Here is a 16828-nt window from a genome sequence, read left to right as displayed (position 1 = left end):
TATTTTGCCTTTTCTAGGATTTTCTTGACATTATTTAAATATGGAAGAATAAAGCAGGGAAAATGAATGACTTTCAATAATTTATATAAACTAAGTGTTCTAGCAGATAGATGACTTCTAGAATTATATTAAATTCTTGTAATGAGATAGGCTGTAGTTAGCGGTAGTGTCAGAGTTCCAGTTCACTTGACTAGTTAGCATTGCTGAGCAAGTGCCTGGAAATGCAGTCGTTTTAATTCTGTGGGTAGAGGGAGTTGTTCTAAGACGGGATGCCCTGTAGTAATTAGGCTTTATTTTAAAATATGAAGTGAATTAATTGTGGTTAAGTTCACTTTCTAGTGCCATAGTTTTCCACTGATTAATGTCCAGCAGTTAATCTTTGTTTATCTGGAAATATCATGGGAACCCAGTCAGCTGCTCTTTAGAGAACTAAAACATTTCAACCATAGATTTATTTTTCTTTCAAGATCTTCAGAAAACTGCTTAAAAAAAATTCTGATGAGTTTGTGTCATTTGGAGTTCTGGAAAAAGTGAGGGATACCCACTTAGTCAGTCAGCAAAGAACTTCACTGTAGCTCTCTTTGGTGAGGTGCACATAGTATGGAACTCACGGTTTTTGTCCTTGAGTTTACAGACCACTGCGGGGTATAAGACATGCTTTGTGAAGTATCCATGTCCTTTTCCCTTCTTTCTCAGTTTAGATTTAGTGGTCCATCTTGTAGTCACTCCATTACAAACATCCTTTAATTTCTTTGCCTCTGTATTTTTTTGTTTTACTCACTTGGCAAAATTCAACACCATTTAATCCAAATTGGCCAATTTATTTGTTGTATCTTAGAGCTGAACATGGATGGAGAAAAATGGAGATAACCTTGCTGACTGATCGCATTTTAAATATATAATCTCAATTTCAAATGCACACTTAATACTGCCAACATTACTACAATTCCCTAGTGTGTCTATTTTTGAAAACCTGTATCTCAAAGCGTTTTTTCTTATGTTAAATCTCCTATTCCTTAAGTCCCCTTTTTCTTCCTTTCTTTACCTCATGCTTTTAGACCTTGTCTTTATTGAGAAAATGAAAGACATCACAGGGCAGTTTTCTTTCTACCATTAAATTCACTAGCTTACCTGTATGTGTACCTACTCTGCTACTTTTTTAAAAAAGATTTTTATTAGAATATAGCTAACATACAATATTATATTAACTTCAGGTGTGTACCATACTTATTCAACATTTATATATCTAAAGAAGTGATCACCATGATAAGTCTAGCAACCGTCTGACACCGCACCACGTTATCACAGTTTTATTGACCCTATGCTGTACATTCCATCCCCATGACTTACTTGTTTTATACCTGGAGATTTGAACCTCTATTCCCTTTCACTTTTTTCCTCCCCCTTTAAACTTTTCAATTACAGTTGACATTCAGTATTATTTTATATTAATTTCAGGTGTATAGTATAATGGTTAGACATTTATATAAGTGATCCCCTTGACTAGGTTAGTATTCACCTAGAACTATATTATTACCATATTATTGGCTATATGCTGTAGTTCACATCCCCATGACTATTTTGTAACTACCAATTTGTATTTCTTAATCCAGTCACCTTTTTCACCCTGCTCAACAACTCCCCTGACATTTATCACCCCGATAAATCTAGTACCCATCTGACATCATACATAGTTATAACAATATTATTGACTATATTCCTCATGCTCTACCCTACGTCCTGATAACTACTGTGTAACAATCAATTTGTACTTCTTGATCTCTCCCTTTTTTAACCCATTGCCAAACTCCTCCCATCTGCCAACCATCAAAATAGTCTCTGTATCACTGAGTTTGTTTCTGTTTAGTTTCTTTAGTTCTTTAGATTCCATCCACATATAAGCGAAATCACACTGCATTTGTCTGACATACTACACTAAGCACAATATCCTCCAGGTCCATCCATGCCATCGCACATGGCCAGAACCCATTCCCTTCCATGGCCGAGCAATATTTCATTTCAATATTTCATGTATATATGTACCACCTCCTCTTTATCCATTCTTCCACCGATGGACACCCAGGCTGCTTCCCCATCTTGGCCATTGTAAACAATGCTGCAAGAACATATCGATGAGCACATCCCCTCGAAGCAGCATTTTGGGTTTTCTTCGGATAAATACCCAGAAGTGAGTCCTTCTTTGCCTCTTGTTATAGCTTTTGTTTTAAAGTCTATTTTGTCTTGTGTAAGGATTGCTACCTCAGCTTTTTGGTTTTTTTCGTTTCCATTTTCATGAAACATCTTTTTCCCATCTCTTTACTTTCAGTCTGTGTGTGTCTTTTGATCTGAAGTGAGTCCCTTATAGGCAGCCTATGTAAGGGTCTTGCTTTTTTTATCCATTCATTCACCCTATCTTTTGATTGGAACATTTAATCCATTTACATTGAATGTAATTGTTGATAGATATGTAGTTATTGCCATTTTATTACTCATAATTTTTTGTCTCTTTTTCTCTATCTTAAAGAAGTCCCTTTAAGATTTCTTGTAATACTGGTTTGGTGGTGATGAACATCTTTAGCTTTTTCTTGTCTGGGAAGCTTTTTTTCTGTCCTTCAATTTTAAATGGTAGCCTTGCTGGGTAGAGTAAATTTGGTTGTAGGCCTTTGCTTTTCATCACATTGAATATTTCTTGCCAATCCCTTCTGGCCTTCAAAGTTTCTGTTGAGACATCAGCAGACCATCTTACGGGATTGCCCTTGTAAGTAACTAGTTGCCTTTCTCTTGCTGCTTTTAGGATTCTCTTTGTCTTTAACCTTTGCTGTTGTAATTATGATGTGTCTTGATGTGTGTCTTTGAGTTCACCTTGTTTTGGACTCTTTTTGCTTCCTGGACTTGTTATGTCTATTTCGTTTGCCAGGTTAGGGAAGTTTTCGGTAATTAATTCTTCAAACAGGTTCTCAATTTCTTGCTCTCTCTCTTCTCCTTCTGTTATACCTATGATATGAACGTTGATATGATTAATGTCCCAGAGGCCCCTTAAACTCTCCTCATTTTTTCTTTTTGCTGTTCTGATTTGGTGTTTTCTGCTACCTTATCTTCTAAATCTCTGATTTGATCCTCTGCAGCATCTAATCTATTGATTCCCTGTAATGCATTCTTCATTTATATTATTGTAGTCTTTATTTCTGACTGGTTCTTTTTCATATTTTCTATCTTCATTTCTATGTTTCCTATCTCTTTGTTGAAGTTCTCCCTGAGATCACTGAGTGTTCTTATAACCAGTGTTTGAAACTGCATCTGGTAGATTGTTTGTCTCCATTTTTTAAATTTTTTTTTTGGAGCTTTGTTCTGTTCCTTTATTTGGGACATGTTTCTGTTTCCCCATTTTGGCTGCCTCCCTGTGATTGTTTCTATGTATTAGATAGGGCTGCTGTGCTTCCCAGTCTTAGTAGAGTGGCCTTATGTAGTAGGTGTGCTGTGGGACTCAGTGGCGCAGTCTCCCTGGTCACCAGAGCTGGGTGCTCCAGGTGTGTCCTTGTGTGGCTGTGTGCGCCCTCCTGTTGTAGTTGAGCCTTGGTTGCTGTTGGCACATCAGTAGGAGGGATGGGCCCTTGGGCTGATTGGTTGTGAGGACCTGCTGTGACTACGGGGGAGGAGCTGTGGTGCAGAGGCTGGTCCGACAGAGCGGGATCTGCTTTAGCGGAGCTCTGGTGCCTGCCCAGTCCACCCTTTGAGTGTGTTGTCCTTGGTGGGGTGATGCTTCGTCTCTGTCTGAAGCTGGCCACAGGGAAGGGACCTGCTGCATGACTAGTTTGGCTGCAGCCTGTGCCCTGCCTGGGGCCACTGCATGATCCACAAAGCAGTCCACAAATAGCCACTGCCCGTGCTGGCCTTGGAAGTGTCTTGAGAGGCTAAGCTGTGTCTAAGACAGCCTGTCACTAGTGTTGGGCTGAGGGCTGCTCAGCCAGAGGTACAAGACATGCCAAAGCCAGATACCGCTTGTCTGGGTTTTGTGAACCTTGAGAGATTTTAGGAAAGTCCGCAGCATGACTCTGCTAGTTTTCTTCTATTTAAATGGATAAAGCATCTCCTCTGTTCCTGGCAAAATCCAATTCCTACACTTAATCCCTGGATTTCATTTCCTCTCATCTTTTGAAAATATTGCTCCCACAATTACCGTTTCCATCCTGTGTCATCACTTTCTTCCTCACTACTGGACAGTTGACATGAGCATTGCAACGTGCTGTAGTGTTTCCATCTTAAACTGTTCTTTGATGTCACGTGTCTCTTTAGCTACTGAACTGTATCTTTGCTTCTCTGGACAGCAGAACTTTAGAGAGTTGTTGGTAGTCTCTATTTCTATCTTTTGTTCTCTCCTCAACACATTACTCCACTAATACAGCAAAGCCTTGCATATATGACTCCTATTTACTTACATGTCTTTTCATCTTAATCTTCCCGTCCATCACTGTGCTTTCACAACATGCCAAGCTCATTTCTAAGGGTCTTTATTCTTTCTGTTCCCACAGTCCGGGAAGCTCTTCTGAGATCTTCAAATGAGCATTTACGTTTCAGAGAAGCCTGCCTTGACACACTATGTAAAAAGCACTCTCCCCTTCAGTTAACACTCTCCTTTTAGCTTCTTGTATTTTCTTCATAAAACTTAATACTGTCTGAGTGATCTCATTTATTTTTCTTGTCTGTCCACTCTACAATATAAGGTGTATGGAAAGAGCTCTTGTCTCTGCAACTAAAACATGTTGAAATGAAGTGGATGTGCAATAAACATTTTTTTAAATGATGAGCAAAGTTGACTATTTGAGCTGTTTTTTGCATACTCTTCTAAACTTGTTTTCCAAGTTGAAATTCCTTGTGCCTTCACAGTTAGTTGAAGCAAAGACAGATAATATCTATTGAAATTGAGCAAATCTGGTTACAGTAGATTTTATTTTCCTAGTTTTTTTAGGAAGATTTTAGTGCATTGTTCAGGTATCATTGTCCAGATTGTACGTAACTACTCAGCCATTTCTTTTCAGTTTGGCTGTGTAGACTAAACCACTTTTTAGGTCGGGATGATTGAAAAGAGATACTTTGGCTTTCCAGTTCAGTGTATTTTTATTCAAACTTGCTTTGTCATTGGTCCTCACTTAACTATCAGGGTGAACGTTGTAAGACACGGACAGGTAGATATAGGAGGCATGCAGCTCCAAGTTGATGTGGGGTTGATGGCGGCCTCTGAGTCCTGCTGGTAGTTCTGGCGCACCTGTGGGGTAGGCGGTCATCTTTGCCAGCGCTTTAGGACGGGTCCTCTGAGGGCACCAGGGCGGGGGGAGGGCAACGAGTTCTGGTTCCTTCCAAGCACTGTCCAAGCAGGAAAGTGCACGACTCTTGTTGAAGAATGTCTGGCCCAACATAACTTGACATAGCAGTTCAAAGAACTTTGCTTATGCATTTTTGCCTCCCACTCGACTTCAGGTTCAACTTGTGAGGTTGGAAATGATTGTGGCTGAAAGGTTACGTGAAATGATGGCTTGAGTGAGTGAATCATGCACGGTTTGGTAACTGAGGAAAGCTTAGCCTGGTTGATATGGGGAAAAGGATCATGTCCTGCGCTGAAAAGCTGGGCTTTGGAATTGAATCTTGTCTTGACAGTTACTGTGAGTCTTCAGGCAGAATGGGTAGCCTCCTTGAGCCACAGTTTTCTCAGTTATAAAAGTATGAGAAATGTTTACCTTCTAGGGTTGTGAAAAATAAGTGAAAGACGCTGAAAGTATCCAGCACACAGTAGGTTCTTAATTCCTTCTTTGTTACATCTTTCATGTATATTTTCATGGTTGGATAAGGAAAGCATTTTGACTAAGGATTTATCCAACACCCATATTTCTACCCTCCTCAAGCAATCTGGAACTCTCTATTCAGTACATTGATCTGATGTCTTTGAGAAAATGTAATAGGGAAATGTTTGCAATCTTCATGCTATTTTGAAGACTCCCCCGCACTCCACGTTGAGAACACACATGACCCTGAAATTAATTGTCTACTGTAACAGGCTGGATCATGCCACAGCCCACACTCAGTACATTCACCTTTCTTATTTGGTCCCCTTTTCATTCTGTAGTTATAACTTTACCATGGTTTCTGTACACGTTTCTCTCTACATGAGTGATGCACAATCTTTTTTTTTTTCATTAGAAACTAAATGTTTATGGATATATATAGTTTATATTACAAATTACCTTTAAAAATGAAAATGAATTCTCTTTAACTGTTTTAATTTCCCCATCCTTAATTCCTTAAAGTGACTTAATAAGAAACTTTATTATGGAAAATTTTCACACATTTACAAAAGTGGGCAGTGGTTTAAAGAACCCCCATGTACCATTCTCCCAGTTTCAACAATTACCAATTCATGACTGATCTTATTTCATCTATACCTGTGGATTATTTTGAAACATAGTTGCTATCATTTTATTCATAAATATTTTAATACCTATAAAAAATAAGGACTTTAAAATTTTAGAATCTATATCACTTATCACCTATATTTTCAGCAGTATCTACCTGATTATAATGCTATACCTCTGAACTAAAGTTTAACACAAACGTTTGAGGCAGGTTTATTTTGCTTTTCTTTCCTGACTTAATTGGCTGCTTAATTGTAAAATATATATCTATAGTGTTTGCAAATATTCTTCAAGAGTTTTAGATTGCAAGTGATTATTTGATCAGCAACATCTTTTAACAAAACACGTTCCTCAGTCTGTTAAATTTTTATAACATCAGTAGTACATGAATACATTCTTACTGGAAAAAGTTAGACAATTCAGCAATACATATGTCTTCTTTTTAAAACATAAATGAAATCAGTAGATACTGTAATGCAACTTGATATCCTTAGTTCTTTTCATTCTTACCTGCCTCTAATCTCTTTTCCACACTGCAGCTTAAAAGATGTTTCTAAAATGTAAATCATGTAGTCAATTTCTTGCAAAAACCCATTCTAATGATTTCCTTTTGCACTTAGAAATAAAATCACAATTTCTTACCATGGCCTGGAAGCCCAATGTGATCCATCTTGTCTGCATCCTCTGTCCTTCTTAACATGCCGAGTGGAGCCTCCTTTCAATTCCTTGAAGTTGAGCTTGGTTCTGCCTAAGCCCTTTGCACTTGTTTTGTACTCCTTGCTTGGTCATATTTTGGTATGCTGGAGGCTTCTGGTCATTCAGAATCCCCCCATACCCCTATGTTTTAACTCAAACATTATCTTCTCAGGGATAATGACCCCTTTGTCTATATAGCACAAGACAGTTTGCATGGCACTTAGAAATGATCTTGTTTATCTTTTTGCCCATTGCTAGAGCAGCCAGTGCATAGATACATCTTTTTTTTTTTTTTTTTTTTGGTGGACGTTGCATCGTTTTAAATTTGTAAGAATGTCAATTATATTCATTTTTACAATTTTTTTTCTATTTGCACCACTAACTTTCCCCCTGTAATTCTCTTATTTGGTGTCAGTTTTAAGATTGATTTTGTGATCATCTTTGTATTTCAGAATTGCCCAATGCCAGTCTTTGAATGCTGATTGTGAGAGAGGGCTGATTGCCAGGCTGGAGGTTGGAACCTCCCGCGGGCCCCTCCCTGTCCCCTGTATCAGAGTTTGGAGCACACAGAGAATTGCAGCCACCTCTATGGCATGCTTCTCCTGGGAGGGTGCTTGGATGTCATTTTGCCCACCAGTTCAATCCTGTCCTTTTTGTGTTTTGAGTGTTTTTCTAAAATTTCTGTTTTTCTGAAGGCCCTCAAGTTTTTTTTTTTTCTGGCAAGGTTATATGCATTTGTCTTTTTTAAATAACTTCCACTATGTCTAGAATGTAAGCACGTGGGAAGGTCAGCTCCTGTACTCGGTTGGCTGTCCTGATTGAGTCCCTGTGGTCCACTTTCTTCAAAACTTTTTTTTTTTTTTTTTTTAGTGTAAGAGGTTATTTTTATCAGCCAGTTTTCTCTTCATTGAAGGGATTTTTTTTAATGAGTTACACATTTATTATATATATCCCTCACACAGTGATAACCCCCTTCCCCCCATCTACTACCCCTCTGACTTCGCCAGTTTTACATATAATATATATTCGTTAACATTTGTTAAATGAAACACATTAGTTTCCATAATCTTTGTTATGAAAAGTGGATTATGCTTCTGGATGTGGTATGGGGTTAGATGGAACTACAGGTGACCCTCACTATATAAATATGACCAGTTTCTCAATCTGTATTGCACAGTGAATTTTCACAGAGCAGGAGCCTGTGTCCTCATTTTAAATGCTAAAAAGAATGCTTTCCCAGCCCATTGAAAACCCCCAACTAATTTCTCCAGATGTTACCCACACACTCTTAAATAGGTTAGCCATCCTTACATTGTTGCCTAAAACAAATAGGGCTCTGCAGGACCCTAAGTTTTTGAGGCTATCAAGTTAAGATGTCCTCCTTCTCTCCCTCATTTTTTTCCCTTCCTTTTTTGTATGGATGGTTCCAACAGGCAGCGAAGGTAAAAAGACACTATACAGAAACTGCAGACTAGGAATACCAAAAGCCAAAAAACTTACTTTGTTTAGTAGGGTAAATAGCGAGATAAACTGAATTTTATTCAGCATGCTTGCTTGTATTACTAGATGAAATAGGCATTCAGTTGCTCCAATAGTTGCTGAGTATCTTCCTGGACTCCTGCTGTTTCTCCACTTGACCATTGTGTCCAGACCAGGACACATCCACGTGTAGTTTTCTCTCTCACATTCTCTAAGCAGTCTGTTTTCTCTGCATGGCTGCTACTCCACAGTCAAGTCATCATAATGTTGGCTGGATTATTGTCACAGATACGGTATTGGTTTCCCTCTCCCCTTCTGGCCATTTACTGTAATCACCTCGCACTTAAAGTGACCCACTCCAGAATAATTAAATCACGATGGAGAGCGCAGCTCACTGAAATACTGGCCTTTAATTTCTCTGAAAACCTCATTAATTTTCTAACTACTGGGCATTTAGATGTGTTCTTTGTGTTTGGAATGTAGGTTTCCCTCTTCAGCCTTTTCACAGGGGTAATATTCTTTCCATTTTTTCTTCAGGTTTTGGGGGAACTCTCAGGGTAACTCCTCCCCCTCCCCCGCACTGTCCTATAGAACTTTCTGTGATGATGGGAAATGTTCTGTTATCATCTGCACTGCCCCATATACTAGTCACTAGCTATCCAGCGCTTCAACTGTGACTGAGAAGTTGAGTTTTAAAATTTATTTAATTTTAACTGTAGGTGTTAGGTACCTTAACTTGTGCTCTCACAGCTCTCTGTGTGTGTGTTTCCACCGTCATAACACTTACTTTATTGTATTTTCCCAACATTTTGTTTCTGAACATTTTGTAAAGATGAAAGAATTTTATAGTGCACATTCATATCCATCACTTAGACTCTACCACTAATGTAATTACTATACCTGGCTTTCGCACATACCTATCTGGGCATTTCTCTACACATCCATTCATTCTTTTTTAAAAATAGATTTCAAAATAACATCAGTACACATACCTCTAAGTGCTTTGATGTGCATATCATCATCAGCTGTTTTGGGAGTAAAATTTATATACAATAAAATGTCCATATTTTCAGTATATATTTACTGAGTGTAGATAACTGCATCGACCTTTGTAAGCCATACCTTTATCAAGATTAGAACATTATCACCACCTGCCGACAGTTGTCTCCTGCCCCTTCTCAGTCTATCCTTTCTCCAACTTTCCCGAGTGGCCACTGTTCTGATTTTTCCCCTTACAGTGTCCCTTTAGCACCCTGAGTACTTTACATCGTGTTCACTGTGAAAGAGAAATAAATGATTTGGCTGCTGACTTTCCATATACCTTTCTGCACATATTTGAACGCCAGTACAACAAAATGACTCTGTTTTCTACCTAATAAGATACAGCTGTCCTTGTTACAAGTGAAGAAATTTTCTCACCTAGACCCCAATTGAGAAGACACAGTTCTAAATCATGGTGTCCATTCCTGGCGTTATATAAAGACTAAATTGTAAAGTTAACCCAACAACTCGTACATAAAATAAAAACAGAAATTAGAGAAAATATGGTCAATATAGTCGGTTCGCTACAGTTATTTGTGGTAGTTATGTTCCAGAAAGTCATAGCAAACACTGAATTAGTTAATACTGAGCCATTGCTCCTACGAAGAAATACAAGGTTAGGATCCTGTAAGCCTCAGGTCACACTACATTTTGTCAGCAGATCAAAATGTAACCTTGTGTTGTGTGTGTTTCAGTTTAAAAATATCTTACTCAGTTTGTACTATTGATTTATTAATACTGAACTCATAGCGAACAACATTATCATTCATGCCTGAATGAAGCTTATCTGACACGTTTTCTGTGAAAGGTGCATCACAGCCCTTGTACTTAGGAACATTAGACAGCACTACACTGGGGAGCCACTTTAAGCAGTGAAATCACCAACAAAAAGCACAAAAATATGTCCCTACGTATACCATGTTTATGAGAGCCGAAAGAAGTATCGCTGTGTTTGCCTTCATCTGGGAATTTGCACTTTGAGTGACTCAAGGTTTTCACCATTCTGCAATGTCTGCAAATGCCTGCCAAGGCTCTGAGTATAATTTGGGGATCATAAATGAATTTTAGGGGGTTACAAATGAACTTTTGAGAGTGGGCAAAGTCACAAATACCGTATCTGTGAATTGTGAGGATTGACTGTATACAAATAAACTTGTGTATAAAAGCCAGGAGAAAATATGCAGCCACTACAGTCCTTGTGTCTGGTCACGAGGTCGTAGTTGGTACCTACGGTTTCCTTCCCCAGCTCCCTGTTCCTTACTGCTCCCCTCCGCTAGACCCTCAGTTACTCTGGCTGATGGTGTGACCCAAACCTTTTTTCCTGCAGGTTCTGAGTGCTTAATTATTCTGGTTTTGGGTTGCTATAGTTTTCCTGAACCTTTAGTATTGAGCATGGCAGTACCAAGCCCGTAGAGGATCCCTGGGTTCCTGATGCCGCCACCACTGTACAGCAGCAGCCCTATTTCTCCTTGGTAATGTGGATCAAGTTTTCCAATTTTGTTTTGCCTGTTGGTTTTAGTGACATAATGAGTACAAAGTGGTTAGGTGGCAGTCTCATTTGCCTATTCATTGGAACCATTGTTATGTCCCCTTGTGGAAGCATTTCCATTTGAGGACTAAGAACTCCAACGCATCAGAGCTCAAGTTGCCAGGAGTGGAAGCAAACATTTTGCAAGTGGATTATTAGGTGGAATAATGAGAGGAGTCACTTCCACTTCTACTTTTTGATTCTGGGCCCCGTATATTCTGGCTGTGGGGGAGATAGCACCATATGATGGTCTGTCGTTGAAAGTAGAACCAGTAGCCCACAAAATAGTTTTTCAGGTTTTTGTCTTCTAACTGGTGCTGCCATTCCACTTTTCCAGTGGGTATGCGCTTCCGGGTGAAGGAGAATGTGGTAAGACCAGTTAGTTCCACGGCATGAGCGAATTGCTGCACTTTCTTTGTTGTGAAATGAGTAAATGAGTTTCTTTTCTTTTCTTTTTTTTTTTTTTAGAGCAATTTTATCTTTTATTTAGAAACAAAGTTTTTTTTTTTTTTTCCCTAAGGAGGGCCCATGTGGGGATGGAACAGGCAGCCTTGGGTGTTATCAGTACCATGCTCTAACCCCTGAGCTAACCAGCTACCCCAATGAGTTTCTTGATGAGATGCAAGCTGTGTGGAATGCCATGATGGCAAATAATGCCATCTGTGAATCTTACAATGGTGGTGCTGGTGGGAGTGCTACAGGCAAATCTATATGCTTCATTTGTGAAGGTGACCCTTTAGGGAAGAGAACCTGTGTACTCCATCTGCCACCAGGTGGCAGGCTTGTCCCCCACCCACTCCTCGCCTCCCCGTGGTGCCATATTGGGAACTCAAGCTTGTTCTCTAGTGTTGGTGGATTAAGTACTCAGCAGTAGCTTTTAGTCAGATCACCTTTGGTAAGAAGTAGTCAGTTCACAGCCTCCAGCCCTGCTGTCACTGCCACTTTGTTCATGGGTCCATTGCACAAGCACTGGTGTGAGGGGGACGGAAGTTGACTGATACCATAAAGCATGTCATTTTATACCAGATTATTAAGATTCTCCTCTGTAGTGGATGCCCTTTGTAGTTGATGTGCCCATCTAGTCTGTGATGGTTCGGTGCTGCTGCTTAAGCTTCAGCTGCTCCAGGATCCTGTTATTCCTATTGAAATCAGGAAAACCATCTCGATGGTGGCATTCCCCATAGTCATACCTGTCTCACAAAGGGGCATGACCACAGAGCTTTGGGCAGGTTGCAGGTGGTCCACTAATAAATTTCTCGGTGCCTGAGTAACTGGAGTGTCTGCTGGGCCCTCGCATGAAACATAGGTGGGGAGGTTGGTGTGTAGGTCACAAATGAAAAATTCAGTCCAACTTTCCTATCTAAGCCCTTGAATTCCCCCTTATTTGCTAGGGAAACTCTGGAATCGCAGCTTTATTAAATGTAGGCCTTTGTTGAGTCCAAATTTCAGTCAGTCAACCAAGTAAGTTGTTAGAGCCACCTCCAGCTGCGTGAGCTAACACAGTAAATCTGGGATCTCTAGTCCAGGAGTCGGCAAATCTTGTCTGTAAAGGGTCAGGTAGTAAATATTGTAGGTTTTGCAGGCCATGTAGTTTTTGTCAAAATTACTCAACTTTGCCATTGTAGCATGAAAACAGACATAGACATTATGTGATAAATGGGCATGGCTGTGTTATAGTAAATTTTATTTACAGTTTGCCAACCTCTGCTATTTTATAAGTGGGCACATACAATGAGTTAGACCACGTGTAGTGTTATATTTCACCTTCCTTGGTCTGACACCTTTAGAATCCATTCTCACACATGTTCCGGTTTCTAGTAGTTTACCATCAGTCTTGCAATCCTTTTGTGTGTAAGCTGTTTTCTTTGGCCATAGTATATACCTGTCTAGTGACATCCGGAGTGGCTAGGGTAGGTCTGACTGAGAATGAGCTTCCCCTTTCATGGCATCCCCGCTAGGTAAGGTCATCCTAGGAATTTTAAACAGTGGAAGTCTAGTCTCCTCCTGTATGGGAAGGCAAGCTGCTTCCACTGGTAAGGGAGGTTCAGAAGGATTTGGGGGTGTAAGTTGGTTAGTTTCATTTGGGTCCAACGAAATGTCTCCATTTTGTTTTAGGATCCCATTCTGTACTAATGCATGCCCTAAATTTAAGAGGAGAAACTTGGTGAGACTGTGAATTCACCTATTTTAATTCCCCAACGCTCAAAATTAAATTTTCTGTTTTATTTTCAGTTAAATTAGCTCTGTGGCTATGAAACTCAGATTGTTTTCGTGCTGCCATGGGAGCTCTCAGACGGAGATTTGAGTGGAGAGTTAGACCTGAGATTGTTTCCTTTGTGGAAGTACTCTAGTGCACTGAAAAGAACCCACCCATATTCTGCTCCTTCCTGGTGAAGAGCAGCAGCCACTTGAGTTTCCAAGGCTTGTGCCTCAGTTAGCACTTGATAACTCTTAACCACAAATGATAGCTTGATTGTGACTCCAATATCTGCTATGGATTGCTAACATTTTGTTTCTCATTGTCAAGGAGCTCAGCGCTGCACTCAGGCTCAAGGGCATGTCCAATCCAATTCTCAAATCCCGTCTTTGTGGGTCTGTCTCCTACAACCACTTCCAGTACCAGTTGGGTATAAGTCTGGGTCCATTCAGATACAGAAACCACATTGTAATTTAAAAAGAGCATTTAATATAAAGAATTGTTAAGTTATGATGGGGGAGTAGCTATAAAAATGTAAAGGGAACTCTAAAGGATATTCTAAGGCTGAGAGTCCCTCAGGAAGCGCCAGCTTGGAGGAGGGACCCCCTACACTTGGCTGGGGTTCACACCTCATTAGAGAAGGCATAGCTGGCAGCCTAAGTTTGCTGGTAGAAAAGTTTGCTGAGTTGCTGGGACAAGAGCTGGTCTACAGTCGCTGGGCAAGCAGGAAACAACCCTGTCAGGTATAGGTGACCTCAAGCTGATTAGCTGTGTGCAGGAGGAGTTGGGGTGCTGTTGTGGGTATGAAGTCTGGAATATATGGTGTCCTCATTGGCAGGCAGTGCCTGGTCAGGGCTGCCAGGTTGTTGAAGGACTGGCCCCCTGGGCATGTGGCTAGGGCTGGGGACCCCTGAATGTCTCCTCAGGTGCCCCATGCAGCAGGAGCCAGGAAAAAGTAGAGGCAGCAACGGAAACCAGGAGTTGTCCTTCCTGCAATGCCCCTTCAGTGCCTTCTTCTGACAGAGCGTGATGTGCTGTGTAAAGAAGAAATGGTTAAGAACTCCAGTCCATGTTTTACAGCCAAGTAGTGAAGGGCGAATTCCAAGCAGAGGCAGCACACTGATGGTTGGCCTGGTCAACCACATCATGTTATTTCATAGCTCCACATCTTACTCAGAGTGAAACCCGAGCCATACATCGTCAGGCCCTCTCCTTCTTTGACCTCATCTTATACTGCTCTCTCCCCTGGGGACTCTGGTACCTGTCACGGCCTCCTTGCTGTTTCTGGAACATACCTGGCATATGCTTTACTTAGGGCCCTGGCACCTTTTCTAGGAAAGCCTTTTCCTGGAAATCTGCATGTTGACTTCCTCACTTCCTTCAATTAAGTCTTTGCTCAAATGTCAGCTTCTCAGTGAAGCCCACCCTTCACCACCTTATTTAATATTGAAAGCCACAGCACTCCCCTCCTATGGTTTTACTTTCTAAAGTACTTTTCACATGACATACTATGTAATTCCCGTATTTCTTATGTCTGTTTCCTCCACCATAAAGTCAGGTGCCACGAATGGTGGAGGTTTTTGTCTGTTTTATGCACTTATCCCAAATACTTAGAACAGTGCCACCTACATTGTAGATACTCAGTAAGTACCTGAATGTTATAACGGACTTGATAATATTCATTGTGGTGAGATTCTAGTTGAACAAAGCAATTCTAATTTTGTTGTCTAACATATTTTTACTACTACTGTGTTATTCAGCTTCCTTTATATTTTATAGACTGGTTATATCTTTTCATTGACTGGGTTAATATGCATATATTTTTGGTTGCTTATACTCTACAAAATTAAGAACTGTTCGTACTTCATTTTTGCTTTCTCTAGATCACTTTTCAGCTTCTGGGATTTTTCACATCTGATAGATGTCTGAGGCAGATGATTACACTTTTAACACTTTATTCTTTAGAATTAAATCTTGGTTCATGAAAAGTTAACTTACTACGTTTAAACATTTTTTTTTTAGGTGCTGAATGTGGAGTAAACGCAGATGTTGAGAAACATCTTGAATTGGGCAAGAAATTACTTGCAGCTGGACAGCTGGCGGATGCTTTATCACAGTTTCATGCTGCAGTGGGTTTGTATCTTGGAACCAAAACACTCAGTGGCCATCTTAGTGAATTCCAGTTAATAACTTTTCTTTGGTTAACATTTAAAATAAACATTATTCAGTGTTTAAAACATTTAAAAATATTTGCAGGATTCTGAGTGAAATAGATTAATAAAATAAATGCCTAACACTTGAATGCATAGTATCTATCATGATAGAATTTTTCAGGTAACAGACTTACTACTGTAAGTACCAAGAATAATTTAAGATAATTTTGACAGAAAACTTTTCTCAAGGTAATTTTTCTGCCCTCTTAAAAGATTTCGCTGCGTATAATTTAATTTTCTCGATGACTTGAGATCATCAGTTTAGTAGTTACTTTACTTCGAGGCCCTTCGGGGTTCCTGGAGTTCATTGCCTATTCAGTGTTGGTCCAGCTCCCACTACTCTTTAGGCGGTTACTTCTTACTGCTCCTCGCTTGTGTCTGTAGCTTCACCTGTCTGCAGCTTTCAGTCTCCTGGGACTGTGAGAAACGAGATGACCACAATAAATAGATTCCTTTTTTTAAAACTAAAAATTTTCTAATTGAATTATAGTTGACATACAATATTCTGTTAGTTTCAGGCGTACAACATAGTGATTCACGTTTTTCACACGTTACACATTCTGATTACAGAACAATCACCACCACAAGTCTCGTCACCATACAAAGTTATTACAGTATTGATTATATTCCCTATGATGTATGAGTATGTTACATCCCATGACTACTTACGAGTATAACTGGAAGTTTGTACCTCTTAATCTCCTTTCCTGATTTTACCTGTCATACCACTCTTCTCCCCTCTGGCAACCACCAGTTTATTCTCTGTATTTGTCAGTCTGTTTCTGTTTTGTTTGTTCATTTGCTGTGATTTTTGGATTCCACATATAAGTGAGATCATGCGGTATTTATCTTCCTCTGTTGGACTTATTTTGCTTAGCATTACAATACCTTCTACGTCTATCCATGAGTCACAAATGGCCAGTTTTCATTTTTTATGGCTGAGGAATATTCCATTCCGTAGAGAGAGAGAAAGAGTGTGTGTGTGTGTGTGTGTGTGTGTGTGTGTATTTCACGTATATGTATATGTGTGTGTGTGTGTGTGTATAGTGTGTGTATGTGTATGTAGCACATCTTTAAACAAATAGGTTCTAAGTGAGGTCTTAAAGGGTTTTCTTATGAGTTACTGCATACACTTTTGTGCTAGGACTTTTTGACATTGACTTTTCCGAGTCCTTTTAAAATTTATTTATACATTTTCACCCTTATTTGGGATGGTTAAGAGTGATGAGTCAACCTGCAGGGTAATGACGTGGTATGTTTTTAATAAGAT

At 39.7% G+C, this 16828-nt stretch overlaps 1 protein-coding gene across 2 annotated transcripts in view; it reads left to right on the top strand.

The window, feature by feature from the left end:
• Positions 1-16828, top strand: part of DNAJC3 (DnaJ heat shock protein family (Hsp40) member C3) — a 61801-nt gene that overhangs the window by 3229 nt on the left and 41744 nt on the right. For both annotated transcript variants that reach the window (XM_081047051.1, XM_081047052.1), the window contains exon 2: positions 15368-15478. In XM_081047051.1, coding sequence (XP_080903177.1) covers positions 15368-15478 — 111 coding nt within the window. The remainder of the gene's footprint in view (positions 1-15367; positions 15479-16828) is intronic.

Source organism: Rhinolophus hipposideros (genome assembly GCF_964194185.1).
Source record: "Rhinolophus hipposideros genome assembly, chromosome: 4".
Lineage (NCBI taxonomy): Eukaryota > Metazoa > Chordata > Mammalia > Chiroptera > Rhinolophidae > Rhinolophus > Rhinolophus hipposideros.
This window is presented reverse-complemented; position numbering and strand designations above follow the sequence as displayed.